This window comes from Microtus pennsylvanicus, chromosome 4 (assembly GCF_037038515.1).
Source record: "Microtus pennsylvanicus isolate mMicPen1 chromosome 4, mMicPen1.hap1, whole genome shotgun sequence".
NCBI classification, from domain to species: Eukaryota; Metazoa; Chordata; class Mammalia; order Rodentia; family Cricetidae; genus Microtus; species Microtus pennsylvanicus.
This window is the reverse complement of record NC_134582.1, coordinates 114,600,013-114,620,054: the sequence shown is the minus strand read 5'-3', so window position 1 is coordinate 114,620,054 and position 20,042 is coordinate 114,600,013. Positions and strand designations below refer to the sequence as shown.

The 20,042-nt window shown below is 42.0% G+C and overlaps 1 protein-coding gene across 1 annotated transcript in view; it reads right to left on the bottom strand.

Annotated features, from left to right (window-relative positions):
- Positions 1-20,042, bottom strand: part of Ryr2 (ryanodine receptor 2) — a 566,260-nt gene that overhangs the window by 250,013 nt on the left and 296,205 nt on the right. The window contains exons 15-17 of the mRNA XM_075970222.1: positions 19,356-19,539; positions 16,798-16,933; positions 3,917-4,012 (exon numbers count right to left, since the gene is read on the bottom strand). Coding sequence (XP_075826337.1) covers positions 3,917-4,012; positions 16,798-16,933; positions 19,356-19,539 — 416 coding nt within the window. The remainder of the gene's footprint in view (positions 1-3,916; positions 4,013-16,797; positions 16,934-19,355; positions 19,540-20,042) is intronic.

Here is a 20,042-nt window from a genome sequence, read left to right as displayed (position 1 = left end):
AGAAAGAAAGAAAGAAAGAAAGAAAGAAAGGAGGAAGGAAGGAACGGAGAGAGGGAGGGAGATGCTGGGGGAGGGACAACCATTTCTGTCAACTGTCAATAACTCCTTTGAGAAGCGATGGGGCCTGGTAGCACCTTCTACTTCTACACCAATTTGGGCTGGATTGATCTTATGCAAGTCCTGTGCAGGGAACCACGGCTACTGTGAGCTCTTGAGTGTGATGGTCATGCCCAGTGGTCCTTGCCACACTAGCAGATCTGAAGGGCATCCATGCTGCAGTACCCACAGTCCTCAGGGGGTCAACCTCACACCAGTGCTTAAATGGAGGGATATCCTTGGGTCCTTCCTTAATAGGAACTGAAGAGAAACTGTCACTCACAGAACAAGGAAGGGACCCAGATCATGTGACTGGGTATCTGCTACCCCAAGAATTATAAAGTGGACTGCAGACAGCATGTTTGCCACTGCTCATTCCAATGTCCCTTGCAGCGTACCAAAGAAACCTATTTTCTTTCTAAAACTCTCCAGAAAAGATGAAGAACAACCATGAAATAATAATGAAAGCTGTCATTGGGGTAGAAGTATAAACCGTGTGCGAATATAGTCACTCTACACAGGAAACGCTGCCCACTTGAGAACTTGCAGTCCTAATAAGTGACAAAGTACATTCTAGAAGCCATACACCTGACAGCCACTGTACCATCTAGGGTGCATTCATGACTAAGTCAATCAGGAAACATCTGCATCTGTAAGTCAGAATCCAGCAAACCTTGTTATCCCATCACCCTTAGCACTGCACTATAGCTAGAAGTGAACAATGGTCCTCAGGTAACCATGGAAAATGATTATGAAATCACTCCACTACCTGCCATAAAGCAGGGCACCTTTTATTCCAGACTTTGAAATAGCCGAAAGTCCCATTTTCTAGAAATGTGATCTGCCATCCTCCTTCTCCACATGCTTTAATAAAAGCGCTCTGAAGAAGATAAAAAGGTCGGAAGACCTAGTAGCTTTAAACATTTTTACTTCTCTTTTTTTTTTCGCCCATTAAAAAGGGTTCGGTTTCATTTGGAGTTTCCTTTGAGGGATCCCCCACCCCAAGTGCTACATATCATCTTATTGATAAAACACAGCAAAGCACAAGATGCCTCCAAATGAAGACTCCATTCTTTCTTGGTCTCTTCCTTTTTAGCGGCAATTTAATGCTTTATGGAGAAAGGAAGTGAGCAGCACACCACTCCTCCTGACATGTCTCAGGAAGGTTTACTTTTGACAAGGACAGAATTTTTAAATTTAGACAACACCTAACTACTAAATAAGGACCTTCTCATTGTTAACACTTTATTTCGGGCATTTGAAGTAAATCAATTTTATAAAATGCATTCTATATTTTCCTGCATCCTTAGGAAATTGCAACATAAAGCATGATTTACAAGTTCTGACCACCTTATCCTCACATAAAAACACCACTCTAATTGTTACAATAGATCAGGGTAGGAAATATGGCTGATTATAGCATGGAATATCAGGAATATTCCATGATCCTGATCATGGGAGGTCCTGATCCCAGTGGCTATCACCAAACATTTTCTTTAGAAAATTTCCAATGCTATTGTGATTGATTTAGTTTAGTTTATTCTTGCTTTGCATTTTGTAGTTGTTGTTTTTGTTTTATCTTTCCTTTGACTAGAGAACATAATCCTTCCAATATCTCATGGTGGGCTTTCTGCAAAATAAAAGCTTTAAATCAAAAGCTTAGGATCAGCAGAAAAGCCATTTTCTGTGTAAGCATGGGGACAGAAGTTTGAAACCCCAGAATCCACGTGAAAGCCAGAGGCAGTAATGTGAATCTCTAATTCCAGGTCTTCTGTACTGAGGACGGAGTGGAGACAAGAGAGCCCTGAAATCCCCTGGATCAGAGAGCCTCCCATAAGAAATGGGGCAGAAGGCGAAGACTGACGCCCAATGTTGTTCTCTGACCTTTACACTTGCACGCGTGCATGTTCATGTGTGTGCGCACACACACACACACATACCATACACACACACATGCACAAACCACCAAATGTTTTTAAAGCTAAGACCACTGTCTCCAAGGAAATAACCTCTTTCTCTTTTTCTGTGTCATAAGAGCCATCTGAGTTGGTGTCACTCAAGTAGCTGTGATTTCTCCACCAGCAATAGTAAATCTCAAAAATCAACCCCAGAACCTAGTCTCTTTTTAACTCAACATGTCTATCATCTAACCTTGTATCAAGGAGGAAGGCTTCATACGGCACGAGAGGCTGAGACACTCTTGCCCAGGTAGTGGAAGTAACCCCTTTAGAATATGAAGAGCTTCAAAATTCTAAGAAATCATTAAGTATAATAATTTTAGGGTGTTTAAACCACCCTATGTCCAGGAGCATAACACTGTTTCAAAGTTCTGGCACCTGAGGCCCACTAAGAACCCCTAGGCTGGCTCTGCACGGAAGCAGAGTGGCAGGCTCCCCATGTAAGAACACGTCCAGGTCTATAAAACTGTGCAGATACCGAGCACACAAAGGATGATACCCACCAGAAGTCACCTCATCCCCGACTAATGGGCTACATTTCTCTCGCTGACTCATCCCCACAGATGCCACTGCAAGAGCCAAGTTCACCCAAAGAAAAGTCCAGCCATGGGGAACACTTCACCTTGAGCCATGACACTTGCTCATTCTACCCTGCAATCTTTTGATGAACTCTGGCCTAGTAGGCACAGACGTGCATTTCATGGTTTAAGTGTGCACTGTCCCCCACAGACGGTGGTATTTAGACACTTAGGTCCCAGCTGGTTCCCCATATGGAAAGTAAAATGACTGAACAAAGAGGACAGAGAAAACAGCGGTTTTCAGAGGCTGGGGAGACACTGGCCAAAGACAACAGTTTCAGAGTTTCTGCTTGCAACAAACACCCTATTTTGTGGACAGTCTTTAAGTGTTTATGAAGCCTCTTCCAACTCACAATGGTGTTGTATCATTTGGGAGCCTAACTTCCCAAATTCACCCAAATATCCTTGTATCTTTAAGTTCTTTTTGATGACAAAGGAAAAAGTAAGAAATCTAACATCTAAAGATTTTGTGTATTGAGTAATATCAGGATGGATCAGTTTGATTAGGAAGAAGAGTCTTTAGCTCTTTAGTGGATTCTAGGACTTTATCATTAGACATTGTATAAATATAAATGGACAAGGTTTTACTGGATCTCTACTGTGAGCCAACACGCCCTGGACAAAAGCTGCGCCTCCCACTGGCCCTTCTACAAGGCTGAGTAATTGTCCGGGACGTAAGTGATGGTGAGGTGGTGGGAATGGTGTGGGTCCAGAGTTTGATTTTAATTACGAATTAGTTTGTGCTATCTTCAGCATCCTTAATAGCCAGATATTCCTCACCCACCTCTGAGTCTGACTTAACATTCTCATAACTAACAGATACAACCCCTCAAAATGTATTACTCTAACAAATCACTTGTTTCCACCAACCAAAAGGCTGAGCATCATCAGATAGCACCGAGGCCTACGGCTGAGCGTTCCTTCCTCTGCTGTGACCTCACTGACTGGGTGTTTCCACTGGAGCATTGGGAAAGCTCCCTGATTCATGGCTTTCTTCATTCTGCCAGTATACAAACTTTGGGAAACATGGAAGTCTACGCTCCCAGACCGTGGTCACTCATATTTGCCTCTAGAATGGATTATTTCCTTCTTTCAAGAGCTCTGTTGTTACATCAACACTATTCAGGAATAACAGAATAACAGAACCAATAAATAAAAAATATTCAACCCATTAAAAAGAAACATGTAATGCTGAACATTCAAACTTGCTTTGTCTTAAAGAGAAGAAGCAGAAGTAAACAGGAAGGAACACCATACACATCAAGGAGAAAACTAGGAACATACCAGAGGACGCTTCCAGTCTTTCCAGTCTGCTGATCAGCCAGTCGAGGGAGCCAGAAAATTGAGCACAGTTTTTACGATTTCCTCTAATTAGAGCCGCTGCAAAAGAAGAACTTACATTAATGTGATTTTCAAGCTCAGGGACCAAGGTAAGGTTGCAAGAGGCATACAGTATGGGATGGAGAGCACAAAGCATCTCCCAGTGTCATCTAAACCACATGCAAATGCAACTACACACACAAAACTGGATGCTTTTGAGGATGTCTTGGCATCTTTGGGAAGGGACTGAAAAGTCCTCTTCTCATTAGAAGGCAAACAATTCAGGAAAGTAACGAATTCACACAGGGAGGTGATAATGAAGAGGAGCAGAAGCCAGTGCCCTGGAAGTTTCCCCACTTGGATTCCAACATGCGTTGCTTTTAATTAGCCACCAGACTGAACTATTTGATCTCTCCAGAGCCCAATTTTCATACCTATGTTCCAAAGAAGTTAAGAACATATCAGATTGCCTGAGACAAACTGAATGGACATGCAGCTAGCAGCTAGGATTCTAACAAGTGTGCTGGGAGATGTAACTAGACGAGGCAGATGAAAGGATGGCAGACCAGCGACTAATAAAGTCTCTTCATTTAGAGGTCCCCAATCGTAGAAAAGACAGAAACAGTTTAGAGAAACCTATGGTAACTTTTCCTAGACTTAGGATTCTCAAGTTCTTTAAGGCCCCTTTTTACATGAAATTCTGAAATGACAATTATTTCCACCCGGTTTATAGACTCAAATAAAAAAAAATTGAATTTCCACATTAAAAACTCAGCAGATTCAGTTCTGTGACAGCAAGTCTAGTAAAATTTTAACAGAAGTGCTATGCTTAGACCTGTAAGACTATTGAGAAACAGTGTAAGTGCTCGAAGGTGTGGGTGAGATTTTTGAACAGCATGATATTTAAAGGCAGAAAGATATCCCCAGAGGGACAGTCATTATCCACAGTCTCGCCACACTAGGAAGCAGATAAAGGACTGGAGTCTGAGGCTCTCGCCTGCAACCTACTGCTTCAGAACAGGAGGATGAAAAGCCTACAGTTAGATTGTGCAAACCACACTTAAAGATGCCCTTCACATCTCCTTTCAAAGGAAGTCAACGAACAAAGTTGGTTCCTGCTCAGACAGTAAAATAGAAAACCATGAAGGACAGAAAGTTTTCTCTCTCTCTGAAGGGAGACTTGGGAGCCTCAGGAACACAATAAAGGGAGTACAGGCCGTGACTGGGTCTGGGGACAGGTTCTTTCCCCAAAGCCTGCCAACCCAAATTTGATCATGAAGACCCATATATGGTGGAAGGGATGTACCGGACCAAGGCCTACAAGCTGTCCCCTGACCTCCACATGTGTACCGTGGCATGCCTATGTCTCCCCTTCTTAAGATAGCTAAAAGGTTTAAGAACATTTAGATTACTAAGAAGACACTTAAAGTTCACTAAACACTGGAGGTGAAGAATTTAAGAGGGTATTAGAGAAATCAGGACATTGTCCCTGAGGATGATGGACCTTGGCAACTGCAGTTGGGTGATTTCTGCCCAAAGACACTGGAGTAAAAGAAGCACCCACAGAATCAGGTGTTCTCTATTGACCATAGGAAGGAAGTTCCACTGAGGGGCTGCTCTGTGTCTATTCAGTGGGGACACGGAACCGGCAAGGTGGCTTTAAGGAAAAGAGGTTGGGCATGGGTCATTACGTGCACAAAGCCAAGTAGGGGCTAGCAAAGAGCCACTAAGATAAGGGTAGTTACTGCCTTAGCACAGGAACAGTAAGACAGACTGGCTCTTCTGTGAAGTTCTAATCTGCCTGCATGAGAAAGCGGTTCTTAGCTACTGCTAGGCCCCCGAGGATGTCAATCTTGACATCCTGCACGGAATGCACAGCCACAAAACCAAGTACTAACAATAGTGCAGTCCCCCTCTCCTCAGCACCCAGAACAGATCAGGAGCAGCTGTCTGGGGAAAAAGCTGCTTCGAAAGATGACATCCAGGTCATGCTCGGGCTTATGAACACAGAGCCAAGCCCACACACAGGTGGTGATGTCCTGGAACTATGGGCACACACCAGCCTTTGTGGTCTTCTTGCCCAACTTCTCAGTGTTCTAAAAGTGTTAAGAGTTAATGTCTTCATGCCAGTAAGATGGCTCAGCCAGTAAAGGCACTTTTACAAATTGGCCCCAAAGTTCTGCTCACAGACTATAGCATGCAAACACATGTGTACACACACACAAATAAACAAATAAGTAAATACTTTTAAAGATTAGAGCCCTACAAGTATATCACCATATTCAGAAAGATATCAATATTGGCAATACAACAAAGTCCTATTAAACTATGTCTGTGACAGTCATTGCTGTTTCATAGAGAAGAGACTATGACAACATAGTAAAACACAGAAAATAGCATGTCTTGATTTGAAACACAATGCCTTGCCAGAACCATGGGGAAGAAAACAGGAAGTATTCTCTGTAGATAAGTATGGGGTAGCTCCTGTGCTAGCACTTGGGAAGGCCAGGCAATTGGTTTTCAATACTTGTAGACTTCTCCGGTGTTCCGGCTTCCAGAAATATTTGCCTCCCAGCAACACTAGAAAATGTTCTGGAGGCACTGAAGTCTCTAGCTGATGTAGCCTCCTGCGACATCATAACCATCATGGTAACAAAATGTCAGAGAAAACCATTTGAAAGGAGTTAAGAGTAATTCTGCGTCATTAGTTTCAATGCACAGAATCCACTATTTTTGTGCCTGTGACAAGATATAAACACAGTAGCAAAGGGGCCCTGAGAAAACTGCTCTCATGGTCGAAGACAGAAAGCAGATAGAAAGAAGGAGGGACTAAGGACAAGGTATGCCAGCCGAGGACCAATCCTCATTGGCCCACCTTTCTCCAAGGGCCTTGCCTCATACCTTCTCCTACCTTAAGTGACGCCTTTGTGGTAGTTAATCTTGTCAGCTTAGCTGGATCTGGAATTAACGACAAGGCAAGCTGCTGGGGACACCTGTGAGGTACTGTCTTGATGAGGTGATCTGAAGTAAGAAGAGTCACCCCAAGTGTTGGCAGCACTGTCCAGTGGCAGCCCAGATAAATGTAGATTTCTACTGCTGTTGGAACCCTCCCCTATTATCAATAGCAAGAATCTTCTGGAATCCAACATACATTGAAGACCAGCAGCTCTCTAGGGATCTCTCAGACTCTCAAGTGTGAGGAAGCCGTTGTTGAACTACTCAGCCTGTATTGTGTGAGTCAATCCAAAAACCTTCTTTTAAGAGGTCATTCTATTGGGTCTCCTCCTCTAGGAAACCCTTTCCTAGCAGACAGTCAAATTAAGCCTCCATTTGATCAATACACTGATTAGTTCAGAGCCCCCATAGTTCAATCCCAAAAGCCCTACTTATAATACTGCACTGGGACCTAAGCCTCCACCTCCCCAACTCTTCAAGGATTCAGAGACTGATCACTTTTGCTAAACAAGAAAGAGCAGCAGCCTGCTCTGTTTGTTTTCTGCTTCGAATCCTCAGCAAATGAGAATTCATAGTTTACCAGAGGGCCATTTCTCAGACATCTTTAGGAAGCCGTCCTGGCTTGTCTGCATCCCACAGATTAATTAGGTGGACATCAGGAAAGATACATGAAAGAGGGCCACAGCGATGCTCCTCCAATTCCAAGTACAGGTGTCTGTGACATCCTGATGTCTTCCTGACAGCAGCTCATAAATCCGCCTTTATCAATCTCTACCTAAGACCCGGACTCACTAAGTCTATGTCAAGCACCAAATTGTTATAGATTATCACTCTGTCTTCTGCATTTGCTCTCCATATGACAAGCACCCCAAAGAAATGGGCAGCAACAGCAGGAAGCAGCTCATTTCCTCCATAGCTCGAGCAGAGAATCTGAAGTCCAGCTATTTGGGTTTGTTTTTATTATGTGCTTGTTTTATATGAGTGAGTGTGTGTGTGTGTGTGTGTGTGTGTGTGTGTGTGTGTGTGTGTGTGTACATTGTGTAGGACTCAAGTCCTTAGACAGGCTATACAAGCATGTTACCCATATGCCCCTGAATCCTTGAATCTTTGGAAGAATCAGAGAGGGAGAGTCTAAATTTAAAGTTGGTATTTAAAGTAAACCTTTTGAGAGCTAAGGAAAATGAGCCACATGGGAATGTGACATGGAAATCTATTACAGAACTGTAATGACTATGGCAGAACTGAACCTCTTCTAAGCTGGAGTATAAACTCACATGGGCTTACGGTCTCCGAAAGTCAAAATGTAATCTATGTATGCACTTCTTAAATCTTTTCCTGGTCATTACATCAGTGATAGCTAGAATAGTAAGAATGAAAACAGCTCCAGCCTAAAACCCATGCCAGGAGAGTAAAGCCACCTCCTACAATGCCTGGAGGACCAAGACCCATAGGCTGGATGACCCAGAGACCACAGATAGAATCAAACACAACTGAAAGGAAAAAACATATCAATGTAACGATGCCTAGCAACATTCTTCTATACACATAGATTGGTGCCTAGTCCAATTGTCATCAAAGAAGCATCATCCAGCAACTGATGGAAACAGATGCAGATACCCACAGCCAAACATTAGGTGGAGCTCAGGGAATCCTGCTGAAGAAAGAGAGGAAGGATTGTAGGAGCCAGAGAAGTCAAGGACACTACAAGATATCCCACCAAATCAACTAACCTGGGCTTATAAAGACTCACAGAGCCCGAACTACAACCAGGAAGCCTGTATGGGACTGACCTAAGCCCTCTGCGTATATGTTACAGTTGTGTAGCTTGAACTTCTTGTGGGACTCCTAACAATGGAAGAAGTGACTGTCTCTGATTCTCTTCCTGGTTGGGGGACCCTACTCCTCATACTGGGTCACCTTGCTCAGCCTTAATACATGGGGAGGTGCTTAGTCTTACTGAAACTTGATATGCCATATTTTATTGATATCCAGGAGAGACCTGCCCTTTCCTGAACAGAAATGGAGAGAGAATGAATTGGGTGGTGGGAATAGAGGAGGCTTGGGGGAGGAACTTGAAAGGAGAGCAGGGAGGGGAAACTGTGGCCAGTATGTAAAATAAAATTTAAAAAACATAATAAATAGAAAGGTAACATATAAAATAAATTTTAAAAATGAAGCCGGGCGGTGGTGGCGCACGTCTTTAATCCCAGCACTCGGGAGGCAGAGACAGGCGGATCTCTGTGAGTTCGAGACCAGCCTGGTCTACAAGAGCTAGTTCCAGGACAGGCTCCAAAACCACAGAAAAACCCTGTCTCGAAAAACCAAAATAATAAAAAAATAAAAATGAAAATAAATCAAAGAAATCTTGTAAACTTAAAATTTCTCATTATTCTGTGTACTTAGAACACCTCCAATTCATTAAACTATCTTGTATATGAGGAAGGACTCTCATTTTCACTGATATATATGTTTTATATATATACATATATATATATATGTATTTATATTATATATGTGTGTGTGTGTGATCTAGGATTTTTAAAAATTTAAACTGGAACCAATATATAGCTTTTTTTCTTTTACCGCTGCATATCAATTTATGTTGCATGTGCTAACACTTTTGTCAATCACAAAATTTGTTCATTACAAAAGATTAAGAATAAATGTGACACAGAAGTAGAAACAGAAGCTAGAAATCAAAATTCCCCTGCTAAGAGGGAGCCCTGCACATTTTTCTTCAGACTCTTACAGAATGTCTACTGGACACAAACTGACTCCTCTATACATATATGATTTTATGCAGTTGGAATCCTTTTTAAAATAAGATTTGATTTTTAATTGTGTGTATGTGGTGTGGGGGGGAAGGAGGGAAGGGAAGAAGAGAAAGGACGGGAAGGGAAGGGAAGGGAAGGGAAGGGAAGGGAAGGGAAGGGAAGGGAAGGGAAGGGAAGGGAAGGGAAGGGAAGGGAAGGGAAGGGAGTCACTTCAGAGGTCAGAAGGAGGCATTGGATCCCCTAGACCTGGAGTTAGAGGAATTGGTAGCCACCCAGTGTGGGTGCTGGAAGATGAATGTGGGTCTCCTGCAAGAACAGCACATTTTCCTACCTACTGAGGCATTTCTCCAACCCTACAGTTGGGATCATAATCAAGATGTAAGTAAGCCTTTTTGCTCCTTCACAGTTAATGTCATACCACAGGCTTCCAAACAGAAATAGAGAAACAATTTGGTTTGATTCACACAGGTTTCCAAATGATATATTTATCTCAATTTTCCACAGTACTACACTTAAGTATACCACAAGCTCTGTAACCAATCCCCTGTTGATAAAAAGATTGCTTTCAATTTTATGGTACTTACAAGTAATTGTACAGTGGATGCTCTTTTCACATTTACACAAATGTAAGTATAGAACACACTCCTTAAAGCAGGGTGTTTGAGGGCAAAGGAACACATCTAAAACTGTAGATGTAGTCAGACCAGGATTGGTCATCCTACTAAAATCCCATCATTCATGCTCCAACCCAGAACACATTACTCAGCATTTTCCCTAATCATGTGCACGAGCAAAATTATTTTCTGTGTCAACCTAGTCAAAACATAAGATTCTTATTATTTTAATTTGCCTTTATTTGCCATGGTAAAAATATTTTATTATTTCATTCGTTATTATATTAGCTTTTACTTCTATCTGCTTATTTTTTTAGATATTTTTTATTTTTCTTTTGGGTATATAAAACTCCACATTTTAGAGGAACTAATTAGGATTTTACATTCATGGAAACTTTAGTATATTTCTTCGAGTTCCATGGCTCTTTGGTTAGTCACATATTACCATTATCTAATATAACTGTCATGAGATGGTGAAGGCAGCCCAGTCGATAGCTGCACACATCCTTGCTGGCATTGTGATGTGTGTTACTGTCTTTTCCATTCCTCTCTAAGCTCCTTGAAAGCTTGCACAGATGCTGTATTTTGGCCACCATTGTCCTTCAATGCCTGAGTGAGAGTATTCCCCAAAGCAGGTATTTAACAAATAGTTAATCCATTCATGAAATCTGGATAATGATCTGAATATTGGATTCAAACACTCACACGCTGCTATCCCAATCCTTAAGAATGACACTAAGAGATGGTGTCATTGGGTTGGAATGAGGTCATCAGAGTGGAGGGTTAATGTATTCATAGAGACCCTAGAGAGATGCTCACACCTCTGTAAGAATACGGTCAGAAGACATCTCTTTAGATTGCTTCTCACCAGCCCTCTGCAACACAGAGTGTGCTGATGGCTTGAACTTAGACTTCTGCCTCCAGAAGAATGAGAAACTGTCATTTGTTGTATATAAGCCATTTATCTACGTTACTCATCTTGTTGCAGCAACTCACACTGCATGAGAGATTCTGTTGGCATGGAAACATATCAGACACTAAGTCTATGTTCCCCCAACCTGAAGGTCTCTGTTGTACAAGGATGTCTTATCCAGAGACCAGGCAAGAGGCTGAGGTGCTTAAGGAAGCAGGCAGAAGGGAAAAGGAACCATTCCTGAGGTGAGGCATTTAAATAAATATATAGCCAAAACAATCTGGGCAAATAGGTGCAGACGTAGCTTAACAAAAAGACTTGGTCAAGGACTGCAGCAAGGAAAGGCAAAAGTCAAGAAAATCTTCATATTTTGCTGCTTTGAAAACCAAGTTTATTTTTTAATTTTATTTATTTGTATGTGTGCTGTGGGGAGTTCACTGAGGACAGGACCAACAGAGCCCATACGAAGGTGTGTCAGATTCCTGGAGCTAGAGTTACAGGCAGCTGTGAGCTGCCTGATGTGGGCACAGGGAACCCAACTACAGTCTTCTGCAAGAAAAGTACATGTGCTTATCCAATGAGCCATCTATTCATCCTGAAAATTAAATTTAAAAGTAAAATACATTCATGAGGCTGAAACTATTCTGTGTGCTTAGTACCATACTGCTATTACACTGGCAAGATGTAAATTTTAGGAAATTCTAATTATGTCAATATTAAGTAATAGCACCATCAAATCCTTTCTTAATCAAATGAGCTATAAATAATTAAGGAAGCATGTATAGGCATTTAAGAATATTCAAATCTTACAGATATTAATTAATGATAGACACTCTAGAAGTATAATTCTTCATTGAAGAAAGTACTAGAAAGAGGAAATTTAGAGCAACTACAAAGAGTGGATGAGAGGAAAAGGAAAGTCAGACATGGGATGCCTCATTCTAGGAAACACAGAGACCAGTATTAGAGTCAATGAAAATCATTGATGAAGTGAGAGTGGGCTACAGATGTCTGAGATTAACACAGGAAGAAATGAGGACCAGAGTCAGAGAAAGCAACAGAAACTTGACAGCATCTCCGCATCCTGGAGATCTCTAGCTCAGTCACCCGGGGTACCACTGGTGAGTCAGTGCCACACATGCCAACATTCTCAGACATTCAACATCCTCACACAGAACGATATCACTCTGCATACAACCTGTGTGCCTCCTGCTACAAACTCTACATTATCTCTGGGTCATTCACATCAGACAAAGTGAATGGTTGTAATCTTGTATGGTTCACAGAATAATGACAAGAAAAGAAATCCATCCATGTTTAGTTCCAACGCAGTATTTTCTATTATTTTTAATCCACAGCCACTTGAAAGTGTGGCTGCCACACCTATGAATATGAGGGATGGCTGTATTTGCTAAGAATCAGCTGGGCGGGGCTGGAGAGATGGCTCAGTGGTTAAGAGCACTGGATGCTCTTCCAGAGGTCCTAAGTTCAATTCCCAGCAACCAAATGGTGGCTCACACCATCTGTAATAAGATCTGGCACCCTCTTCTGGCATGTGGGCATACATAGAGGCAGAATGTTGTATACATAATAAATAAAATCTTTTCAAAAAATAATCAGCTGGGCGTGGGGTGCTTCCAGTGCAGATTTAGGAAGTGGAGACACTATATCCAAAGAGAGAGAGCAGAATTCCCGACTTTTAGTGCAGCAGGAAGTGTAAAGAAACTTCATTTCCTCCCTTCCCATCACAACATGATTGGAGAAAGTACTAGAAAGTGAATAGTACTTTCTAGATGTGAAAACCAAAGACCAGTACATTCTAAGAATAATCATGTCATATCATCTTCTAGAGTTAATCTAGAACTTCCCTTGTCATATCCAGGAGACGGACATAAGGTTTCTTTCCTAGGGCATGAGTGAAATACAGCAGAAGGTGAAGACAAAAGTAACACTAGGTTGGCAAGGGCAAAGGATGATACAGAAAATAACCAGAAGGAAAAAGATGCTGGGGATTGAAAAGGAGGCAAGAAGGAAAGTACCGTCCTAGGCTAAGTATGGAGACACAAAAATCAAATACCAGCTGCCCAGCAACTCTACAGACAGCATTCAAAACAATAGGTGTCAGCTGGGCAGTGGTGGCACATAGCTTTAATCTCAGGACTTGGGAGGAAGAGGCAAGCAAATCTCTGTGATTTCAAGGCTAGCCTGGTCTATAAGAGCTAGTTTCAGGACAGGCTCCAAGGCTACACAGAGAAAACCTGTCTCGAAAAAACAAAAACAAAATTAAAAAAAAGTGTTACTTGTTATCTTCCTGGCGTGTTAACTCATAAAATTGGCAGAATAACACTAGAAGCAGGCACCTCTACTTTTTCCATTTTTCCAATCAGAACATTGAGCTACATTTGTATCCAAAGTCACATCAGAGGCAGAGGCTAGGGTATGGGGAGTGGAAAAGATATTTTCTCAGAGGCTGTTGGCTACAGATGAGTTTAGACTTCCATTTCTCAATGAAAAGGGAGTAAGAGGCCCATTGTTTTTGAATAAAGTGAATTAATGGCTATATCCACTCCACTACAAAAAAAATCAATGACTATCTCTGCAAGGTGTTTATTAAATAAGTTAAAATAACATTGATTGAATGTGACTCTGCCCAATGCACAGTTGGGCAGCAGATAAAAGCACTCTGCTTAAATCCTTGGTTCATCTAACCGTTTACATGGATGAAGCACAGGAGCTAGCATCCATGATGGACAGGCAAGCTTCCCCTGTAACTTCTGCCCTCCAGCTCAGAGCCACTAGCATCCCTGATGGACAGGGAAGCTTCCTCTGTAAGGTTTACCCTCTAGTTAAGAGCCCCTTGGATCCATGATGGACAGACAAGTTTCCCCTGTAAAGTCTATCCACTAGCTCAGAGCCACAAAGTACAAGGGCTTAACTTAGGTTTAAAGCTTGGTTAGTACTCATCCACCCAGCCCTTTGCCAGAGTTCTGGTTCTGGGATGGCTATGATTTGGGACTGTGAGATGGCAGGTACGGGTTTCAGATTGTTGGAGGAAGGAGTGGGCTCTTAAGACAAAATTTCCTTTGTCTCCCCAACACCAAAGTGGAAGCACACTGCAAGCTTGTAACATGACCTGGCAAGAGCTAGCTTGGGTCCTAAAGGAAAAGCAGACTGTGGGAAGCTGGCCACACAGCAGGCAGAGAGAGGAGAGAGAGAGAGAGAGAGAGAGAGAGAGAGAGAGAGAGAGAGAGAGAGAGAGAGAGAGAGAGAGAGGAGAAAGCTGGTTCTCCCGGTACGATGAAGACACTGTGCTATATTTTATGTTAGACTGCCATTTAAATGATATTTAAGGCATGGCTACATCACTTTACCCATACACCTGCTGCCATCTCTCTCTACTGAGACAGGTGCACCAATTTAAAGTCACATCTCTCATCATGTTCCAATAAAAGAAACCACAAACCTAATTACAACTCTTGTGCAATTCTCGGCATTTTGTAGAGTATATTAAAGCTATTCAATGAACTCTAAAGCAATCAAATTAAAGACCCCCAAATTCTGTGCAGTGATAGGGAGTGCCCTTGAGGGATCTCTTGGGGAGGTTAAGTGTGTGTGTGACTGCAAGCAACTTGAATGGTGAGTTCCGTCAAGTCCCTATCACTCCAGGGTCATGTTAGGTACTCCTGGGAAGGTGAGCACATGACACGCTGAAGGGACACATGAGATAGGGTCATAGACACAAAGAGAAAACCAAGGCACCACATTGTCATGATATATGTGCAACTTGCTCCACCTTATAACACACCGCTGGCCAAACATACAGTTTGCCTGCAGTCAATCCATATCATATCATGTAAAGAAGTTACACTATGGTGTTAGAAAGGTACCAAGCTAGGTTAAAACCCTGCCAAACTGAAGTTTTTTTCCTCTGTCTCTTTCTGCTGCCTTTATTATTTATTCGTTTGGCTGGTTGGCTGGTTTTTGTTGTTTTGTTAAGAAATTCAATGCCATTAATTCCACATTTGCAAGGAAATGTACTCTCTAGAAAATGTACTCTCTAGATTTTTGGTGCCAGAAAATCTTTATCCTGAAAACAGTTGTGGGTAAAAAGCGAAACTAGACTCCTACAAAGCCTCAGTATTCCTGGTCTTGTTCAGAGGATGTGAACACCAACCCCATGAAAGCACCAAATTGCATGTGCTTAATTTTAATGGCATATCAAAGTGCTCATCCAAAGAAAACATTAAAAATTCTAGCTGGAACAATTATGAATAAATTGTTTTATGACTCTATAAATTTTAATGAAGTTTAATTATATTTTAGAGGATTTCCAAATATTTTGACTACCCATTCTTTTTCACATTAAAAAATACTTCATCATTTTTAATTCAGTTATACTTTCCTATTCCATCAAAATTCACATCTAATGAATATCGATATAGTAATAGATACTGGGTCCCTACTATATACCAATGAGACACAAATCCCAGAAAGCTGACAGTCTTCCCTTTAAAACCAACCCCAGGTACCACTCAATAGGAATTATGATGAGTGATATCGTACAGGTAACGTTAACTGCCATGAAAGCAGCTTACTGGCTCGCAGCAGGGTAAAATAGACTGTCCCATGTTCTTGGCCAGAACCATGAAGAGACTACAGAAATAGCTCAGATCAAAGCTCAGGAAGACCTGTGTTTGCACAGAGCCCAGGAATGTTAAAAACCACCGCAAAGGTTGCTCAAAATAAAATATATCTGGAAGCTGGCAAACCAGATCCTATGAACACTACAGGAGGACACTAGAACAACCCCGGACAAACCAGAGCTGAAAGGAAAGGGACTTTGTAACACCACTTGAGGACCAAGAAGGAAATAAGTAATACTGGTTATTATCAGAGCCCTGCAAAAGCCACGCCCTGACCAAGACACAACTCCTTCAATGGTGGCCTTCCTCATTCCGAGAAGGATTTATCCACAAAGCATCATTGGCTTTACCAATTAAATACCATTAAAAATTAAAAGTCCTGACTAGAAAGTATGCTGTACAACTGCTGTAATGTTATTTTCCATAGAAACACAGGTCCAAATCAGGAGCAGAAAGAGAGAGAGCACGAACATGGAACTCAGGACCGCGAGGGGTGCACCCACACATTGAGACAATGAGGATGTTCTATTGGGAACTCACCAAGGCCAGCTGGCCTGGGTCTGGAAAAGCCTGGGATAAAACCGGACTCTCTGAACATAGCGGACAATGAGGACTACTGAGAACTCAAGAACAATGGCAATGGGTTTCTGATCCTACTGCACGCACTGGCTTTGTGGGAGCCTAGGCAGTTTGGATGCTCAACTTACTAGACCTGGATGGAGGTGGGGGTTCCTTGGACTTCCCACAGGACAGGGAACCCTGATTGCTTTTCGGGCTGGGGGGGAGACTTAATTGGGGGAGGGGGAGGGAAATGGGAGTCGGTGGCGGGGAAGAGACAGAAATCTTTAATAAATAAATAAATTTAAAAAAATAAAAATAAAAAATAAAAACTCAAAAAAAAATAATTTATCACAAAAAAAAAAAGAAACACAGCCATAATCCTTACCCAGCAACTCGTACAGAGAATTCAGAATGGATTTCCAAGACTCCCCCGCTTCTCTCCCTGCGACATCTGCAAAGTGGGCTGCACTGCTGTAGACGTGCAGGCGGTCTATGCACTCCAGAACCAAGTTGATCATTCCCTGGGAGAGGGGGTAAAAACAAATCACCATCAGAAACCAACTCCGCGCTGAGTGTGCAGTTCATCTGTGCAATCCCAGCACGCAGGAGGCTGATGCAGGAGGATCAATGTGAGTTCAATCGTAGTCTGGGCTATAGAGTAAGACTCTATCCCAAAAGAAAGAAACTAGTTGTGCTCTGGACAAAAGGAAAAAGGGGGGATAACTTGATTTCAAAGAGAAGTCTAGCTTAACATCATTAGTTCATTATAAAGAAAACTAAGATCATTTATTCAAAAGACAAGAAGAAACATGCCTGCATGAGAAATTAAATATTCTTCAGATAACTAAGAACTTCAATCTTGGTTTCCATTCTCAAACAAAAGTGAAAAAAAATGTAAAACGATTTCTTCACACTTACTTTGTAAGGTTTAACTGTTGTTGGGATAAACAGGTCATGAGTGGTATTCTACTATTAGTGACTTCATCCATGTTTTTAACTATCATTATTTTAACTACTAAATTAAAGGCATATTGAATTAAGTGAAAGAAAGACACCAAAAATAAATTTTAGAGCAAGTGAAATATTTATTTACAGGACGCAGCCTACAGAGCCTTCATCGCTGAGCTGAGGCTTGCAGAATGAGGCAGCACCATGAAAACAAAAGCTATAAAACACCGAAAGACCAAATTCACTCACTGGACAGGATTTTAGCAGCAGCCACGGGGCTCCTTCTGGGTGGTCATATGTGACAAAATGACAAAGAAAAAATGACTTATCCACATTTGCCTGAAAATATTTAAATCTGTATTTTAAATTGTCATAGCCTAATAGTACGTGGAATTTCAATAGGTATGAAATATTGCTGCTCAACAATTGGTCCAATGATCCGGCATATGTGAACATACGAACTCCTTCAGTTAATCCCTCTTGTTCTTACTATTATCTTGTACAGCCCTTGCTGCAATTTGTGCCTTGATGACCACAGATCATTTCTTTTATTTACACAGAGAAACAACTGCAAAATTTGGTATCAGTTTCAAAAATATCAGGAAGAAGTAACAGCTTTAAAAGTATAGCATGGATTTGGGGATTATGGAAACTCAACAACATCCTCTACACTTTTTCCTTATGCTTTTGCAGGGTCCTTTATTCTTGTAAGAGAGACAGGGAGAAAGGAAGAGGAAAAGTGTTTTATTTTTAATCATATATGTAAATATCTGTGTGGGTATGTGACATGCACGTGCCTGCAGTACTTCCAGAGGCCACAGGGGGCACGCTATCCCCACGAACTAAAGCTACAGGCAGTATAAGCCTCCTGGCATGGGCACTAGGAACCTTAGGGCTTCTAGGAGACAGTAGTGCATGCTCTTAACCTCTGAACCATATCTCCAGCCTAAGTTAGTTCTTGAAAAAAAAAATTACTGCCATGTTGGGAACGCTTAGAACTGAAATGCCTGCTGAGACCCTTGCTGGCTCTATTGTCTAAAAACTAACACTTAAAGGCTTAAAGCCTGTGGTACTCATACTGACAACCACCTCAGGACATTAGGTTGGCAAACTGATTGTTTGACTCTGGCATAAAGTATAGAGTATGAGTTTGGGGTGTTTGTTTGTTTGTTTTTCTAAGCAGTGGGCATTGAGTAAAATAAATCATACATGGAAAAGGAACACAATAGACTGGGGACAGCTCCCTCGTTTGCCCAGCACATAAAAGTACCTGGGTTTGTCTCCAGCACCACACACACACACACACACACACACACAGAGAGAGAGAGAGAAATATATGTAAAAGGCAATGATAGGAGTATACTCTGTTCAGGCAGGAAACTGGAGTTCACCCTCTTCTTTGGGGGCCAGCTTCCCTCCTGCTTCAGTTTCAAGCCCACGGCTCTTTTGACCTGAGGCTCTTTCAAGGGGTTTCTTGTAGCCTGCTATGCAGTTTTCAAGGCCTCGTGAGGTAGGTGTGTGTATGTGTGTTCTGTATTTATGGAACTAATATAAAACAGTGGGATCAAAGTGTGTTCATTTGTTCAGCTTATTGGGGCTGTGTTTTAAAACCCAGAGCTTCAAATGTGACTAAGAAGCACCTTTCAACAAAGTGCTGCAAACTCAAGCCCATTAAAGTCAAGTCTAAGACAGTCACAGGGCAGACAGCACGCTGTAACACGGAACTACCTCTACTGGAGTCCACCCAGCAGCACGTTACTGCAGTGTTAAAAATGGTCCAGTGAGAGTTGATGGTAAAATTAAGTGTCCCTTGCCGGGAAGTGACACAGAAATGAAGGTAATGAGCAGTTTTCTCCCAAGCCTGCTCCTCCGCACAGAACTGCCCTTGTTACTCTCTACTGGGATATAAAGAGATGTGGAACGGACAAGCAATTTCCCTCACTACGAAGTCATTTTCCCAAGAGAACAACAGAAAATGGACGGGTGTGATCTCACCTCTTCCTGGAAGAGATTCTGCCTATTCTTCAGGGCTCGCAGCCTGTTCTGCTTGTCCTCGTGTTCCAAGTGCTCATCAGGGGGATGGAAGTAGCCGATGAGGTCCTGCAAACTCAGGCTCACAGACTCGATGGGCAAGTCAATGGTGGGTGCCTTCGCTTTCTTGCTGAGAGCATCCAGGCCCCTGAATCAATAGCAAACACTTCTCTGGGTTAGTGATCCACAATTTCAGTTCCGTGTTTTTCAATTGGCAGATGATTTGACATTGACAGGCTCTCTTACAGAAGGCACAAAGGAATGTGCAAGGCATCCTTTCTACCAGCCATAATGGCTATCTTCACATTGCAACTGTGCAACACAGTGACTAAGCATCCCAGACTACAGCATCCAGAGTCACGCCTCTAGGACAAACCCAGCTGGACCAATGGAGAAATGGTCCAGATACAAAGTCAACTGATAGCACAACATTAAGATGGAAGACTGTGTCTTCCCTGATTCATAGCTCTGACATTTGCTTGTGTAAGGTTGGTTTGGCTTTTGGTAAGGGATTATTTTAGGTTTTACTAACATTGACACTAGTCGCTACTCTATAACTCCTATCAGTTTTTTAAAAAACATGCATTTGTGGGGGGCTGGAGAAATGCTTGAGCAGTTAAGAATGTTTACTGAGTTCTGTCCTAGCACCCT